Source organism: Cinclus cinclus, chromosome 2 (assembly GCF_963662255.1).
Source record: "Cinclus cinclus chromosome 2, bCinCin1.1, whole genome shotgun sequence".
NCBI classification, from domain to species: Eukaryota; Metazoa; Chordata; class Aves; order Passeriformes; family Cinclidae; genus Cinclus; species Cinclus cinclus.
In genome coordinates this window covers 16,548,356-16,562,094 of record NC_085047.1, presented here as the reverse complement: position 1 = coordinate 16,562,094, position 13,739 = coordinate 16,548,356, and the positions used below count along the sequence as shown (strand labels likewise).

Here is a 13,739-nt window from a genome sequence, read left to right as displayed (position 1 = left end):
ATCTGAATTTCTTATAACTGTGCTCAAATATCTGACTACACAAAATTTTCATTTGGCTCATTGCTTATGGGTTCTTGTTTCTGCACATAACAACTTGGTCCATATTTGTTCTTGGTAACTGGACAGTTATATCAGGAGTTGTTTTAGCACAGCACGTTTAAAATTTCACTGGGTTACTGGTTGTGGATGTATGCAGTGTTTATGCAAGTTTGCTGACAATTTGATTGCAAATACTTTTTTCCTTCATCTTATTTATTTACCAGTCCTCTTTTTTAACCTGTGCAATACAGAAAATGCTTTTCAGTTGTTTGGCTCTTTTATTTTTTGCATGTAGTGAAAATCTTTAAAAGGTTGGGCTTTGCTTACATTCTCGACAGAAGATGGTCCCAAGATACATCAGCTAGTTTTGCATGCATTAGCCAAAAAAAACTCTGCAGTGGGTAGAGTGTTTTACAGAGGCATTTTTTTGCAAAATAATGTTTCCACTTAAATATAATGCCAGCTTCAGTTCCAGACAGGAACTGGCAGTTCCTTTGTAGGAAACAGGACAATAAGACTTGTCAAGCCTTGTTGTCTGACCCCAGAACAACACTCTTTTCCACATGAGAAATCGTCTCTTAGTTTTTGCATCCTGAATGTACAATATCGCCAGAAAATGATCTGTCATCTCACCTTGTCTTTCTTTAGGGGAAGCAGATTTTTTTTTTCTTCCAAAATGACTTTACAAATTCTGGTTTTATGTTTGGCATACTCTGGGCTTGGAAAGGAAAATGGTAAGTTGAATTTCCTGAAATCTTCTTGTAATTGTTTGGGGAACTGGTTTCAGATTTCTGAGGCTTCAACAGAGTAAGAGACAAAAATAGGTGAAATACAGATTGCTGGTGCTGTTTAACTTACATACTTACATAGCTGAGACAGAGACATGGAGCTGGTAGTTGTGACACAAAACCTCCCGGACCGGCATTTAGAGATGGGAGGGACAAGAAGCATCCCAAATCTACAGTGACACTGGACACCATTGTTAACCTGAGCTGACAGCTTCCAAGAGTAGAGCATCTCTACAGAACTTCCTTCCCATCATCTCAAATGCACCATGAACTCTGAAACTACAGTTCAAAAAGCCTTTTAAAGGCATTTTGATGTTTACTTCTCTGATAATGTCTTGGTGTGTACTTCTCTTATGCATTCAAACTTCCTCTAGCTGTCAGGGAACAAAAATTGAGTATTTGCTGAGCATAAGAAGTCATGAGCTGATTTAAGAGGGAAATCTACAGGTGTGGGTACAGAAATAAGTAAGCCTTTTTTTGTCTTTTGAACAGCTTAGAAGAAAGTTAAAGCCTCAGCCAATGTAAATCAACATAACTTCATTGATTTCTAGGAGTATGCAGGAGACAGACTCTTTTGTGGGGGAAAGCCACAGAAATAGTATGTAACATAAGAAGTTGTGTCTGTGGGTAATCCAGGCCTTAGAATTAACAGTAAGATTCTGAATATGTGCAATATCTGCCCATCTCATTTACTGTTTACTGTCATTGCAGTGGTTCCTCAGGCTGGACACACAGAAGTGAGGATGGGTGACAATGTGACTCTGAGCTGTGTCCTGACAGAACCCATGGATGTTGTGCAAGTGACATGGCAAAAGGACTCAGAAGGATTAAATGCAAATATAGCTACATACAGTGAAGCAAATGGATTAAAGATTCATGAGCCCTATAAAGACAGAATGAATTTCACAAGTTTGGAACTCAATAAGACAAGCATAACTTTTTGGGATACTAGAATGGATGATTCAGGATGTTACAAGTGCCTCTTCAATGTTTACCCTTTGGGCTCCTTCTCAGGAAATACCTGCCTGAGCGTTTTTGGTGAGGTTCTCTTCGGGAATATGTCTCTAGTGAAATAAGAGGTGTTTTTTCACCCACAGTATTTCCTTGAGCAGATTGAAGAACTGCAATGGTAGGAACGTCCCTTGGTGGAACATGATGTAGAAACGGAGCACTACTGCTTGTGACCAAAATTCTGTGGGTCTTATTCAAGACTATTGTGGTTGTTTTGGCTCTTACTTGTTATTCCTTGAGTAGCAGCTGAAAAGCAAGGAGTAGAATCTTTATAAGTCTTCGATCAGTCCCAGATGGACCTTGGGCAAGCCAACATTGCCCATTTCAGTTTCCTTTTGGTGCAAGATACAACCCCAGTGCTGTGAGCTGTTCTGCCAAGCCCTATCATTGATAGGGAATTAGCAGATAGGACCAATGAATTATTTTACTGAACAGATTATTTTAATACTTGGCTTTCAGATTGAGTGAAATCTTTGGGGTATATTATTATAGACAGGTAAAGGAATTATAAAAGAAAGGCCTCATAAAATCAGGCCTGCTCTGCTAAATTAAAGCTACCCTGTCACTTCTTCTAAGTGCAGTTTGCAAGTTCCCATTTGAAAGCAATCTTAGTACAAGAAGTTCGTTAACACAACAACCTATTCCTGGGTGCAAAAGAAGTGCACATGTGTAAATAATAAGGTTTGTCCCATGAGAACCCACAAAAGAAAAATGTAAACACTTGAACCTTAGCATATACACACAAAGTCACCTTCTGACCAATAAAAGATGTGCTAAGAAAACTAATAACCAATTAGAGTTAAGCACAAAGTCTGTAAAAACTATATAAAAATGCATTATGTGAGTAAAGAATTGGCTTTTCCCACATGAAGAAAACAGAGTTTTGCATGATTTATAACAGTATGTAATTTCAGTGTGGGGGAAGGAGTACTGAGTCGTGGTGGTGCCGTGACGCAAGGAACTCTTCTTGCATTCCTTGCCGTTGGGCTCAGTGTGAAACCAGTAAGCTTTGTTCTGGTTTGTAATGGTTAGGCTGCTACTACTGCTTAGGACCAGGTGCTCACTGTGGTGACGCCTTGTCTCATTTGTGTGTTGGAAGGTCTCAATGCATCTGTCTATCACAACATTTCTGAAAATCATTTGATAGCCGTCTGTGATGCTCATGGCCTCCCAGAGCCCACCATCACCTGGAACAAACTGTTCAATTCTACTCCTACAGAGAAGACAGTCAAGCACAAAAATGGGATTGTGTCCATCACCAGTAAACTGGAAATCTACAACATTCAGAGCATCAGTGCACAGGATTTGACCTGCACAGTAAGCAACACAAACGAAGCAGTTGAATTGCCTGTGAAAATAAAAGGAGGTAGGTAAGCAGTACAAACAACTTGTTAGCTTTCTCAGCTTCATTTATTTGCAGTAGCATATTTGGATAGGAATCTTCTGGGAAGAGGATGGAATGAGATGTGTGTGTGTGTCACGAAATCCTATTTGCATCCATTGTTGTCTTTGAGGTACTTACATACATACTTGTCCTTTACAAGAGGGGAAAAAAAAGCCAGACTAATCAACTACAGATTAGATCTGGGGTTTAGAGGCACCAAGCATTTTGCAGCAAGTTGAACATAGGTTTCCACGTAGGCCTTCATAATTTTTTTTAGCAGTCTAAAAATAAATATAAATATGGCAGCTGATATCTGTGAGTAGAAAGATGAGCAGATATTCTACGGGGATGCTTGATGAACCGGAAATTTTGAAATTCGTAACAAATTATCTCTGAATCAACTGTTTCAGTTCAATTTACTGCAAGTTTTGTTGCATTTAACTGGTACATTATGATTTAGTTTCTCTGATTTTGTACTAAGGCACATGTCCACTGCCATAACGGTCAGGGAGGAATAGTACTTTCAGGTATACAGGGAGAGGGTCAGATGAAGATTCTTACATTTGGTTTATACAGAAGCCTTACGTACATTAATGTAACATTTGAGCATCGTGTAGTGTTAATTTTATTTCTTCTTCCAACATTCTGTTCTGCTGGAAAGATTTTGACCCTGTTTCTGCAGATAGGGAACAGAAACATTAAAAGGTGAAGGTTTTTAGTTCATACAGTTCATTTTTAGTTCATACAGGAGCATTGACTTAGGTGATTTAAAATTCATGTCTCTATATCCAGAGCCTTAAATTGAAGACCACGTGTAAATTAACAAGACAAGGAAAGCAGTTTGTAGCTGTGGGTTAATTCTGAAACTGCATGCTCAAGAAGTGATTGTTATAGGAATAGTAGTAAAGAGCAAGATCTGATTTTTAATATCTGCTCTCTAAACATTCAAAAGCAATTTAGTTCTTAATTCTGAATTACATTAAAATTCTGAAAAAGCATATTAATCTTTTTGTCCTGTCTTCAACATTCTTTTGTTTTGATAATTTGAAAAGAAAATGTGTATCTCAGAAAGCAGAAAACTAAGGCTGTTGTTATTTCTTGCTAAGTGGATGAAAAAAATCAGCTAACAGCATGTTGTTTTAACAATCTTATATTTCAGAGGATAAAAAATTCAAATGAGTAGTTCAACGTAGCTTTGTTAAAAGACATAATAGTTATGGCTTGAGTCAAATAAATTTCAAGTCATATAATTTTCCAGCTAATGTCAGTGAAATGAGCCCTTGAATAACATTTTGATTAATGGCAGTCAAATTAAGTGGCTAATGTCTAACCAGGGAGGAACATTTACGTTCTGCTGTTGGGTAGATGTATTTGCAGGCAGTAAAACATAGGCTGACTTCTTCCCTTAAAATTAATGTTGCCTTTTCAAAAGTGTTTAAAAGTAAAAATAATAAAATTCTGGGTGAACAAGCAAACTCTTCTGAAAGTGTTAAGACTTATATGAAGTTCTGCTTGTGTGTGTATGCCAACCTCTGTATAAGGCATGGGAATGGCAGTGTTCTTTGCCATGAGCCCATCTCTTCCTCCAATTTTCTGTGGGCAAGTAGTTTATTTTTGAAGATACATAGGTTTATTCTCTCTTTTGAGCAATTGCTGCTTCCATTTACCTTATAGCAATACCTTTAACTATATCAGGGGAACCACTGGCTCCTCTTGGCTCGTTTTGCTTTTTTCCTCAATAAGCTAGATTAATTTGCCAGGGGTGTTTTGTTGTTTTGTTTTCACAGAAGAGGGATCATCATTGCTTTGGTTGGTGATTATTGCAGTGTTTCTAGTAGTCATCATAGTTCTGGTTCTGATTATGTTGTTCCGGAGGAAGATCCTATGCAGAAGAAATTGAAGTGGTGAGTCACCAACGTATGGAAACGTGGTTTTCCTAGAGCCCATAATAAGGTCTGATCATCTCCAGAGAAGAGTGAGACTTTGTTGGGATACCACTGGGGGTATGACTGTCATATTGGACAACATAATAATAATAATAATAATAATAATAATAGCAATATGTTTACAGTTTTTAGAGGTTGCCTCAGTTGCATGTAAGTTTAAGAGCTGTTTTCCCACTGCCAAGGGACAATCCAAGACTGGAAACTGTGAGGGAAGGATCCAAGCTGAGCAGGACATGCTGCTTTTGGTTTGCTTTGAAGTAGCAGTATCAGCAGAAGTAATTCACTTATCTTTCACATTTTCCTGGAAGCCCACAAACTGTAGTATGCTCAGATAATTTTTGGCAGGTGAAGTAGGCATTGAAGATAAATCCACTCATGGAGAGTGATGTCACCTCAGGGGAAGCATTTTCTACTGGTGACGACACCATCTTTGTATTTTTAAAGACAAACAGGATAATATGATGAAGAATTGTGCTCAAATTTAGCACGAGTGTGCTTCCTAATGATGAATTAAGGAGAAGTTGAAGTCAGTGTAACGTCTCTGAGTGTGTAATCACCTGGTCATGGATCAATTCAATTCTCTAGTCTTAATTATTAACAACATAATGAATGGAAAAAGTTGAGGGGGGGACACATACCATAACCTTCTGAAATCACAGAAATTTGGTGGTCGTTGGTAGTTTCACTGTTGTTTAACTAAATCCAAATTCTATGTCTGGCTTTAAATTCCACTAGTATATTTAGAAGCACCAGCATATATTAACTCAGTTCATGGCTATTAAGATACTTGCTTCAGGGCAATAATATGATATAAAGTAAAAAAAGTGTTTCAAGGACTATACACCTGTCTATTGTGAACTTAGACCTACAGCATCTACTATTAAGAGGGTTTGACCTAATGAATCTTCTACTGACAGAGACACAAAAGTCTTCACTGAGAAGAAAGATAATTTAACAGTTCTTACACCCCAGATATTATGTCTTAATTGTAAAATATATGTGAGATTTTCATTGATCCTATAAAAAATTCAGAAGATAAAATATCTTGTTGAATTTTCAGACCAACCTGGAAGTTAAAGTGCAAGGAGTTTGTTCTTAAACACTGCTTATTAAAGGATCAGAAGAAAAATATTAAATGTCCACAAGAAAGATGTATTTTTATTCTAGAACAACCATTCCAAACACAAATGAGCTTGTACTAAGCATACCTTGAAGGAGAGACCTTGAGATGGAGGTGATCTCATAGAGCTTTGGCATCACCCCTTAGAGCAGATCTGAGATCGACCAGGAAAAGAGAGTACAAAAAAAAGCACAGGTGCTGCCTTGCTGTGTTTTGAAGCCCCTTCACTGCATGGCAGATGAGAATCACACAAGGATGCTGTGTCTGCACTGAGGCCCAAAGCTGGACCAGTGTCACTCAGTGAAATGCAGCTTGACAAGACCAGTTGTTCATGTTTTGAGTAGGCTGAGGATGTTAACGTGTCCTGGCATGACTCTGCCCTGTGGATACTAGCAGTTCCCTGGGCAATGCCCTTACGTGGGTTCCGTGCCAGTTTGTAGCAGGCAGTGACAGCAGGTTTCTTACACCCTACACCACACACTAGGTATCAGGTTTGGAACCCCCAGGCCATTTCATGTATCCTTGTGCCATGACATGGCTCACTTAAGACATGATTTCCTGCTTTGCAGACACTGCTGTGATGCACAACAACAGAACCTACAGGTTATTTGGGAAACTGAACAGATGCCCCTTCCCTGTCTTGTAAGGAAAGCCTAAGACACAGAAAAGCATTAGTTCCAACTGAAAGCAATGTGCCTCTTTTTCCTTAGCTAAAGGCTCAAAGCTTGAAGTTCCTCTGTGTCTCCAAGAAAAGTGGGCTCTCATGTCCTGCTGCCTGGGAAGATGTCAAGATTCCTGACCCCACACGTATGCCAACATGTCACAAGGTCAAGACTTAATATAAATCCTTGTTCAGTGGGGCAGAGGGAGTAAATTGGATGAGCAGCATTTAGTATTGGGTGTTTGTTTGGTTAAAGTTTATCAGGAAATTGGGATTTGAATGACATCAGTTGTTTGTGGTCCTTTTGGTTTTTCATGGGTTTTGATTATTGCTGATGCCAGAATGTAACTTCTGCAGTGAGGTTGTGAGTCATTAAGTTCCTGTTCTTTTAAAGTAGTCTGGATTTTATCAGCCATAGTCTGTATGTTTTCAGTTGCTCTTTGGTCCTGAGTTTCAAAAATGTAATGCACTGGCCTGGATCAGTTTTGAATAAAGGCAGCATTACTTTATTCAGAGTAATTTTGACCAGCTGATCATATTCCTTCATACACTGACCATCTTAGCAAAATGTGTAGTGTGTCTTTTTAATTTACATCTGTTTCCCTGAAAGCATCATTAATTAGTTTGCTGTAAAACTTCAGGTGGTGCAGTTCAATCACTCTGTCGCCATCTGATTATTTTTTTTTCTCTCCCAGGATGCTCTTTTCTGCTGGTGGCTAAGGGTTACTTACAGTTCATCTTGTATATTATTCCATGTATGTGGGACTTTCCTGGCCATCCTTAGAATACTAATATTTGTGGAGCTAAGGTAATTTTTAACGCCACATTTACAGTGTGCCACCACTCCACAAGTACTGTGAAGAGGAAATCCCCACAACTTCTTAGCCTGCTTTTGTGACGACTTGTTTTTTCCTTGGTCATCTGTAAAATATGTTTATGCTTTTTAAACATTGGTTGTAGCTGGTCCCAGGAGGCAGTACTGTCTTGCAGAAAACCCTCTTCTGTTTTTGTCCTCTATTGTTCTCAGACTGGGGGAAATGAGATGCAGAGCCTACGCACATATTTTTGGATGTGCTGTTTGTAACAGCTCAATAGAGAGCTGATAGCACTGGCTCGAGAATACCAGGGTCTGTCTGGGGCTTCAGTACTTCTTTTCATTCTGCACTGGATAACAAGTACAGCCTTTCCAGGCTTGCCAAAATGCTCAGTTTTCAAAATAAATCAGTAGCTTTTCATCTGGGTGGCTGGGGAGCCTTCTCTGACGAAGTTCCTTCCAAGTGCTTTTGGTTCTGAGCGTGTGGTTAAGTTTTGCTTTGCTTTTATTTTTGTTCCTCTTCATGGTAGATACTTGGAAATCAGGTATCTAGGGCTGAAAGTTGATGTCCCATCCCTCAGGCATTTGTCTTGTGTACCAGTTACAGAGCATACACACATTTTGGTTCTCCCTGAATAAGTCCCAAGGGAAGTGTCTTCACAACATTTGTGGATAAGTGACTTTTTTGGAATCAAGCTGACCAGCCTTTGTAGGAAGTGCTGACACACAAGCTTTGGAAAACTCACATCTCGTCCTCTACCAAGTAGGCTGGCAAACCCAGCTGAGCTAACCACTCAATGTAAGTGCAATGAGCAGGCTGCAAAGAATCTCCAGACATAAATTCTCCCATGCCTGAAGTTTCTTGGTGTTGCTCATCTGATAAAAAGTTAAATCCTTTCATCCCTTACTCAACTAATAGAGCTTAGCTGCAGACCACACTGAGATAAAGCAGTCCAGTTAAGAAACCCAGTGCCTGGGCAGAAGCCAAATAAAGGCTATTAGCCTGAATAAATTTTTGTGACTTACCTGTCATTTATATGTCTTTGCTTGAGTGCTTTCCACAGCATCACTTGCTTATTTCATGGCTTGCAGGATACTCATATTTCAGCCTGTCCAATTAAAAAGCTTTATTGTTAATTCTTAGGAAGTATCAGTCTGCGGGGGGGATAAAATTCCACGCATTTATTTTTTCTTCAGGCTTGTGGTAACATGTGAGGAAGGACTACTTCACAAATGCATGTAGAGGCCAGAATGGTTGGGGGTTTTGGTTTGTTTGGTTGGTTTTATTTATAAAAATTTGTATGTTGATCTCTCTTAGGCAGCTTATACAGGTTTTTCCATGTGGAAAACTTCGGAAATATTCGAATAGTATGTTTGTGTTTAAAAAAAACAAGGGGAAAAAATGTGAATTCTAATTGGGTAGGTATGATATTGAATAGATAAGAAAGCTGAACAGAGTAAGTTAACCTGGAATAAGAAAACCTGAAGAGTCACAGAAGAAGGGACTAGGCCAGACCAAAAATTCCATTCTGCAGAAAGCACCAGCATAGAAATGTGTTTTTCCTGTTTGGAAATCAAAACATTCAGGTTCTCCTTTGAGCAGAGATTTTATGGAGCTCAGATGTAAGCAGCATTGCCTTTGCCTCTTAGTGTTGTGGTTTACTTGGCAAGGTGGTGTTCAGTCAAAGGTTGGGCTTGATGATCTTGGAGGTCTTTTCCAACCTTAATGATTCTAGGATTCTGTTTGTGTCTGAACACAACCAGCTATCTGTGTTCCAAAAAATGCTGAACCTCAATGTGCTTAATATGTTAGACAAGTACCCCAAAACAGGCACAAAATACCTCTGCTACAAGCTGGTTATCATTTAATACCCTGAATAGGAATTTAAGATTCCCTGATTGTTACCTTTTGAATTTGATAGTTGCTATAAATAGCATAGAATCAGGTCTGATAAGTGTAAAATAGCAGCTTGGCTGATCAGCTATAATATGTGGGTATAAGAAACCCAAATTTTGGTGGCCAAATATGTCCTGGAAGGCTGGGCTATAAGTATTATGCAAGAATCCCAGGTTTTGGGAAACTTTATAAGAACAAGTACTTGGTTACACTTTTCATTGCTTTGTTTATAGTAAAGATAGTAACTAATTCTGGAAGAGTCATTGTAGCAGTATTCTCTAGTCTGTATTCAGTTTGGGCAAGGCTCTGGTTCTAAGGTCTGTCATAAAAATTACAATTCTTCTTTTATCTTACGACTTGGCGTGTTTCTTCAGTGTTTGCTTTGACATCTGGTTTTCTTATTAGCAAGGGTCTTGGTAGCTGAGAACAATATAGTAGCAGCCTGTTTTTAGGGAAAAATTCAGAATAATATTTCCAGAGAAGACCATTAAATACCAGACTTTCAGATGACAAACTCAGGATATAACTCCCTGTTTTATTAATTAGATGGATATGACACACTTCCTCTGCTCACAGAGGAATGGGTTTCTGGTAGTCATGTCCCAGCTGGTGAGGCTCATTTTAGAGTAGTTTTGGTTTCCTCTCAAGTATGGTTTTAAGGGGAGTAGGAGATTATATCCATCCTATTTTGAATTCCTGCAAAATAGAAAAAAAAACATGCAGTGAATATACAACAGATTCATTCCTTCACCCTTCTTAATACTAAACCAAAAAAACCCAGACTAACCAACCCGCAAGCTAACCAACCAAACAAAAATCCCAAAACCCAAAATGTCACAGTATAAAAACAGTAGAGACAAACAGACCTAAACAGAGTTACTGAGGGGAGGAATTAAAAAACCAAACAGCAAACCTCATGACAAAAATGTTAGTGAAAGGGTAATTCTGCTGTCAGGTTTCCTGCAGACATAAATATTTTGTAACTCAAGCAAAGATGCTTTCTGGGTTTAAGAACACACTTTTTCCAGACAGGTCCTTGTTCCCTAGTAATTCCAACTAATTTTCTGTTCCCAGAAATGTGTCTGCCAGTACCCTCTGGTCTGTATCATATATAGAGGGAGGATGGGCACATTTTGCAAGCTTTCTGTTCTTTAGTGCTATTTCTTTTCATTGTGAAGGACAGGGATGAATGGCTGGTGTTTTGTTTGTTTTCCCTGCCATATTTTCCTGGGAAGAGCATGCTCCTTTATCCTGCATTCCATTTAGGAGAACAGGGAAAAGGGAGTGGCAGAGGAGGAAGGAGGGGAAGGTCACTGGGTGAATTCTGGTCTCCAGGGCCATGGCTGGGGCTTTTGTCTGGAAGGATGAAATTAATCCTGTTTTGCTACTGACCGGGTGAAGGTAGTGCTGTATGAAACATCTTGGAGTTTGTCCTGCACATCTAGAGTGAAGGCACTGGAGTCTATGCTACCAAAACACAAAGCCTTTTCTTTGCAAACAGGGGGGCTTTTAGTATATGTGATTAGTACAATTTCTATCCTGTGTATCATGTTTGTGCTCATATGTCATTATGAAGTAATTTTCTGGTCTTTTCTTCTTTTCACTCCAACAATAGGGCTTTGTATATTAACCAGAAAATAAAGTTCAGGCTGACAGCTCAAAGGGAGAACAAATAGCATTCCTATAATATGTGAATAGTTGCCTTGCTGTTCCAATTTCTCATTCACTTCCTTGGTAGGAATTATTTATCTTCTGGATTCCAAAATACTTCACAAAATACTTTGTCTGAATGCAGGTTTGTTAGATGAGGAACCTCTTTCATACTCCTCTACATGAAAAGTAAAGAAGCCTTATATTTTATTATTTTCTTTGAAACCATGTAAAGATAGATTTTCAAACTGAATCTCAAACATACAAAGGATATTCTGAAATATCCAATTACTTATATAGTTAAAATACATGTATTAATTAATTATTGGTGTATTATTACCTGTGAAGAAAGTTGGTTTACCATTCACAGTTTACAAATCCTTCCCGGGTTTTGTATATTCCTTATGTCATATTCTGAATTCCACAGTTTATGTGTTTTCCAGAATTAAAACAAGCAGGGAGGTTGTTCACCAAAGGATGGGTTTGTAACTGTTGTTCCCCATGTTCCCCACTGGGCATTTCTCTTCCTCCTGTCCCAACAGCAACTGCACTGCTAAGCAAAACCTGAGACAGCAACAAAATGGTGAGAACTCATCCTTTCCTGGGGTTGTTTTTTTTTTGTTTGTTTGTTTTCTAGGATCCTCGAGAATTTCCATCTATCTACCAGATCATTAGAAGCCAGCAGCTTGAAGTCAACGTTACACATAGTGGCTTGACTGGCTGGAAAGAAACAGCAAAAGAAGGAGAAGAAATCATATACACTGCCCTGTCTGGAAGCTGAGCTGATCACTGGAACAGCTAACACAACATTTGTTAGCTGGTCTAGGCCCTTAAAATGTAGGACTCGAGGGTCCACTTGGTCTGCTGCTCTGCAGAGGAGGAGATTTTGTCAGGCAAAACCTTCTTTGCCCATGCCAATCTTGGTACTGCCTCTGAGCAAAATGCATTTGTCTTCTTCCAGCTGAGTTTTGGAAATGTCCATGGATAGAAGCTCTGCAGACTCTCTTCCAGTGCCTAATTGTTCTTGCAGTAGAGAGGGATTTCATTTTTGCTAACATCTGTTGGCAATTTCACTTGCAGCAACTCTGAGAGTTCATCATTCTCTTCCTGTCATCTGTTTTTTCTTCTCTTATCCAGCTGTTCCAACTCCTTTTTCTCTGTCTGGAAAGACCTGCTGGACTCAAAATCACACGACTAAAACCACACATCATCTGTCAGAGTTACTGGGGGAGAGCCCTAGTTCTCCAAGCGCATGGCTACATAAAGGCAGTAGCAGCCACAGTTTGGAAGGAAGAATTGTAAGTCATTTGTATAACATAAAAGTAATTTACTTTATTTGACTTCTTTCTAATCCTGAAATGTTTTCTTCTGTGTTTTCTGGGTTTTTTAGGGATGTGTGTGATGGGGTTAAATATATGAGTGAGGAGAAGATGGTAACAAAGACCAGTAGTGAGAGCATTGTCTTCTCCATCTTTCCTTTCTGTTAATACCCTATCCTACTCCTTGCTGTCAAAAGACATGGGTTTCATCAATAGTTTTTGTGCTTATGCACTGTTCAGAGCAGTCTTTCTTGTCTTCATCCATTTTTATTTTATCTTTTTAAACACAGATAGATTGCTTAGATGGCCAAAAGCCATGATTCCCTTGGGTGGGATGTCACACGCTGAGCTCACTATCCTGTGTCACTACTGTGGCTGCAATGATATCAGTTGGCAGTCTTACAGAGACTGAGCTTGCTGATTTGTCATGCTTTTGGTAGCAGATAAAGACACTGCACTATTCTTAGGAGCTGGACTTAATTCTGCTCCTGTCCCCAGGTTGGATTGGAGTTCCTCTCTCACTATCCCAAGTTGCTCATCACTGCCAGCCCAAGCCTGTTATCTGGCCATTTCCACTCTTCCCACAAGTTCCAGGTGCTTGATCCCCTCTTGCTGGGCAGCAGAAGCTACTCAGGAGGACCATGCACTCCTGGGCATTGCCCTGCAGCTCCTCATCTTCATGAGGGGTTGAAGGCTCCAGGTGCCCTCTGCCTCCATTTTGGTTTGGACAAATTTAATTTTCCTGATAGAAGTTAGTATGAGGCTGCCATTCTGACTCTCCCCTTCCCTCCTGGGGGACTGTGCAAGCAGCTGTGTGGTGCTAAGTTGCTGGCTGGGGTTAAACCATGACAGCCTCTGAGCACCTTCGCAGGGCTCAGTGCCTGCCCTCCAGGACAAAGACTGCTGAAAGCAAGTCTGTCTCTGGGTGTACCTTCTCAGTGGCCCATTTTAGTGACAGGATAGACAGATGGGAGGACTGCAGGGGCTCCTCTGGTGGTTTATTGCTCAGCTGGGAGTGCTAGTGTTTAAGGTGTTTCCCAGTCTTCTTTCTGTCTGAATGTTTGTCATTGTATCAGGGTCACCAACAGTATTTTCTCTTTTCTTTTGGCT

General features: G+C 39.6%; 1 protein-coding gene across 1 annotated transcript; it reads left to right on the top strand.

Annotated features, from left to right (window-relative positions):
* The first annotated feature begins 709 nt into the window (after positions 1-709).
* LOC134055533 (OX-2 membrane glycoprotein-like) lies at positions 710-5,122 on the top strand. Its single transcript, XM_062511932.1, has 4 exons — positions 710-773; positions 1,539-1,865; positions 2,938-3,204; positions 5,010-5,122. The coding sequence occupies exons 1-4, from the start codon at positions 716-718 to the stop codon at positions 5,120-5,122; spliced, it is 765 nt and encodes a 254-aa protein (XP_062367916.1). The 5' UTR covers positions 710-715.
* Positions 5,123-13,739: the final 8,617 nt, after the last annotated feature.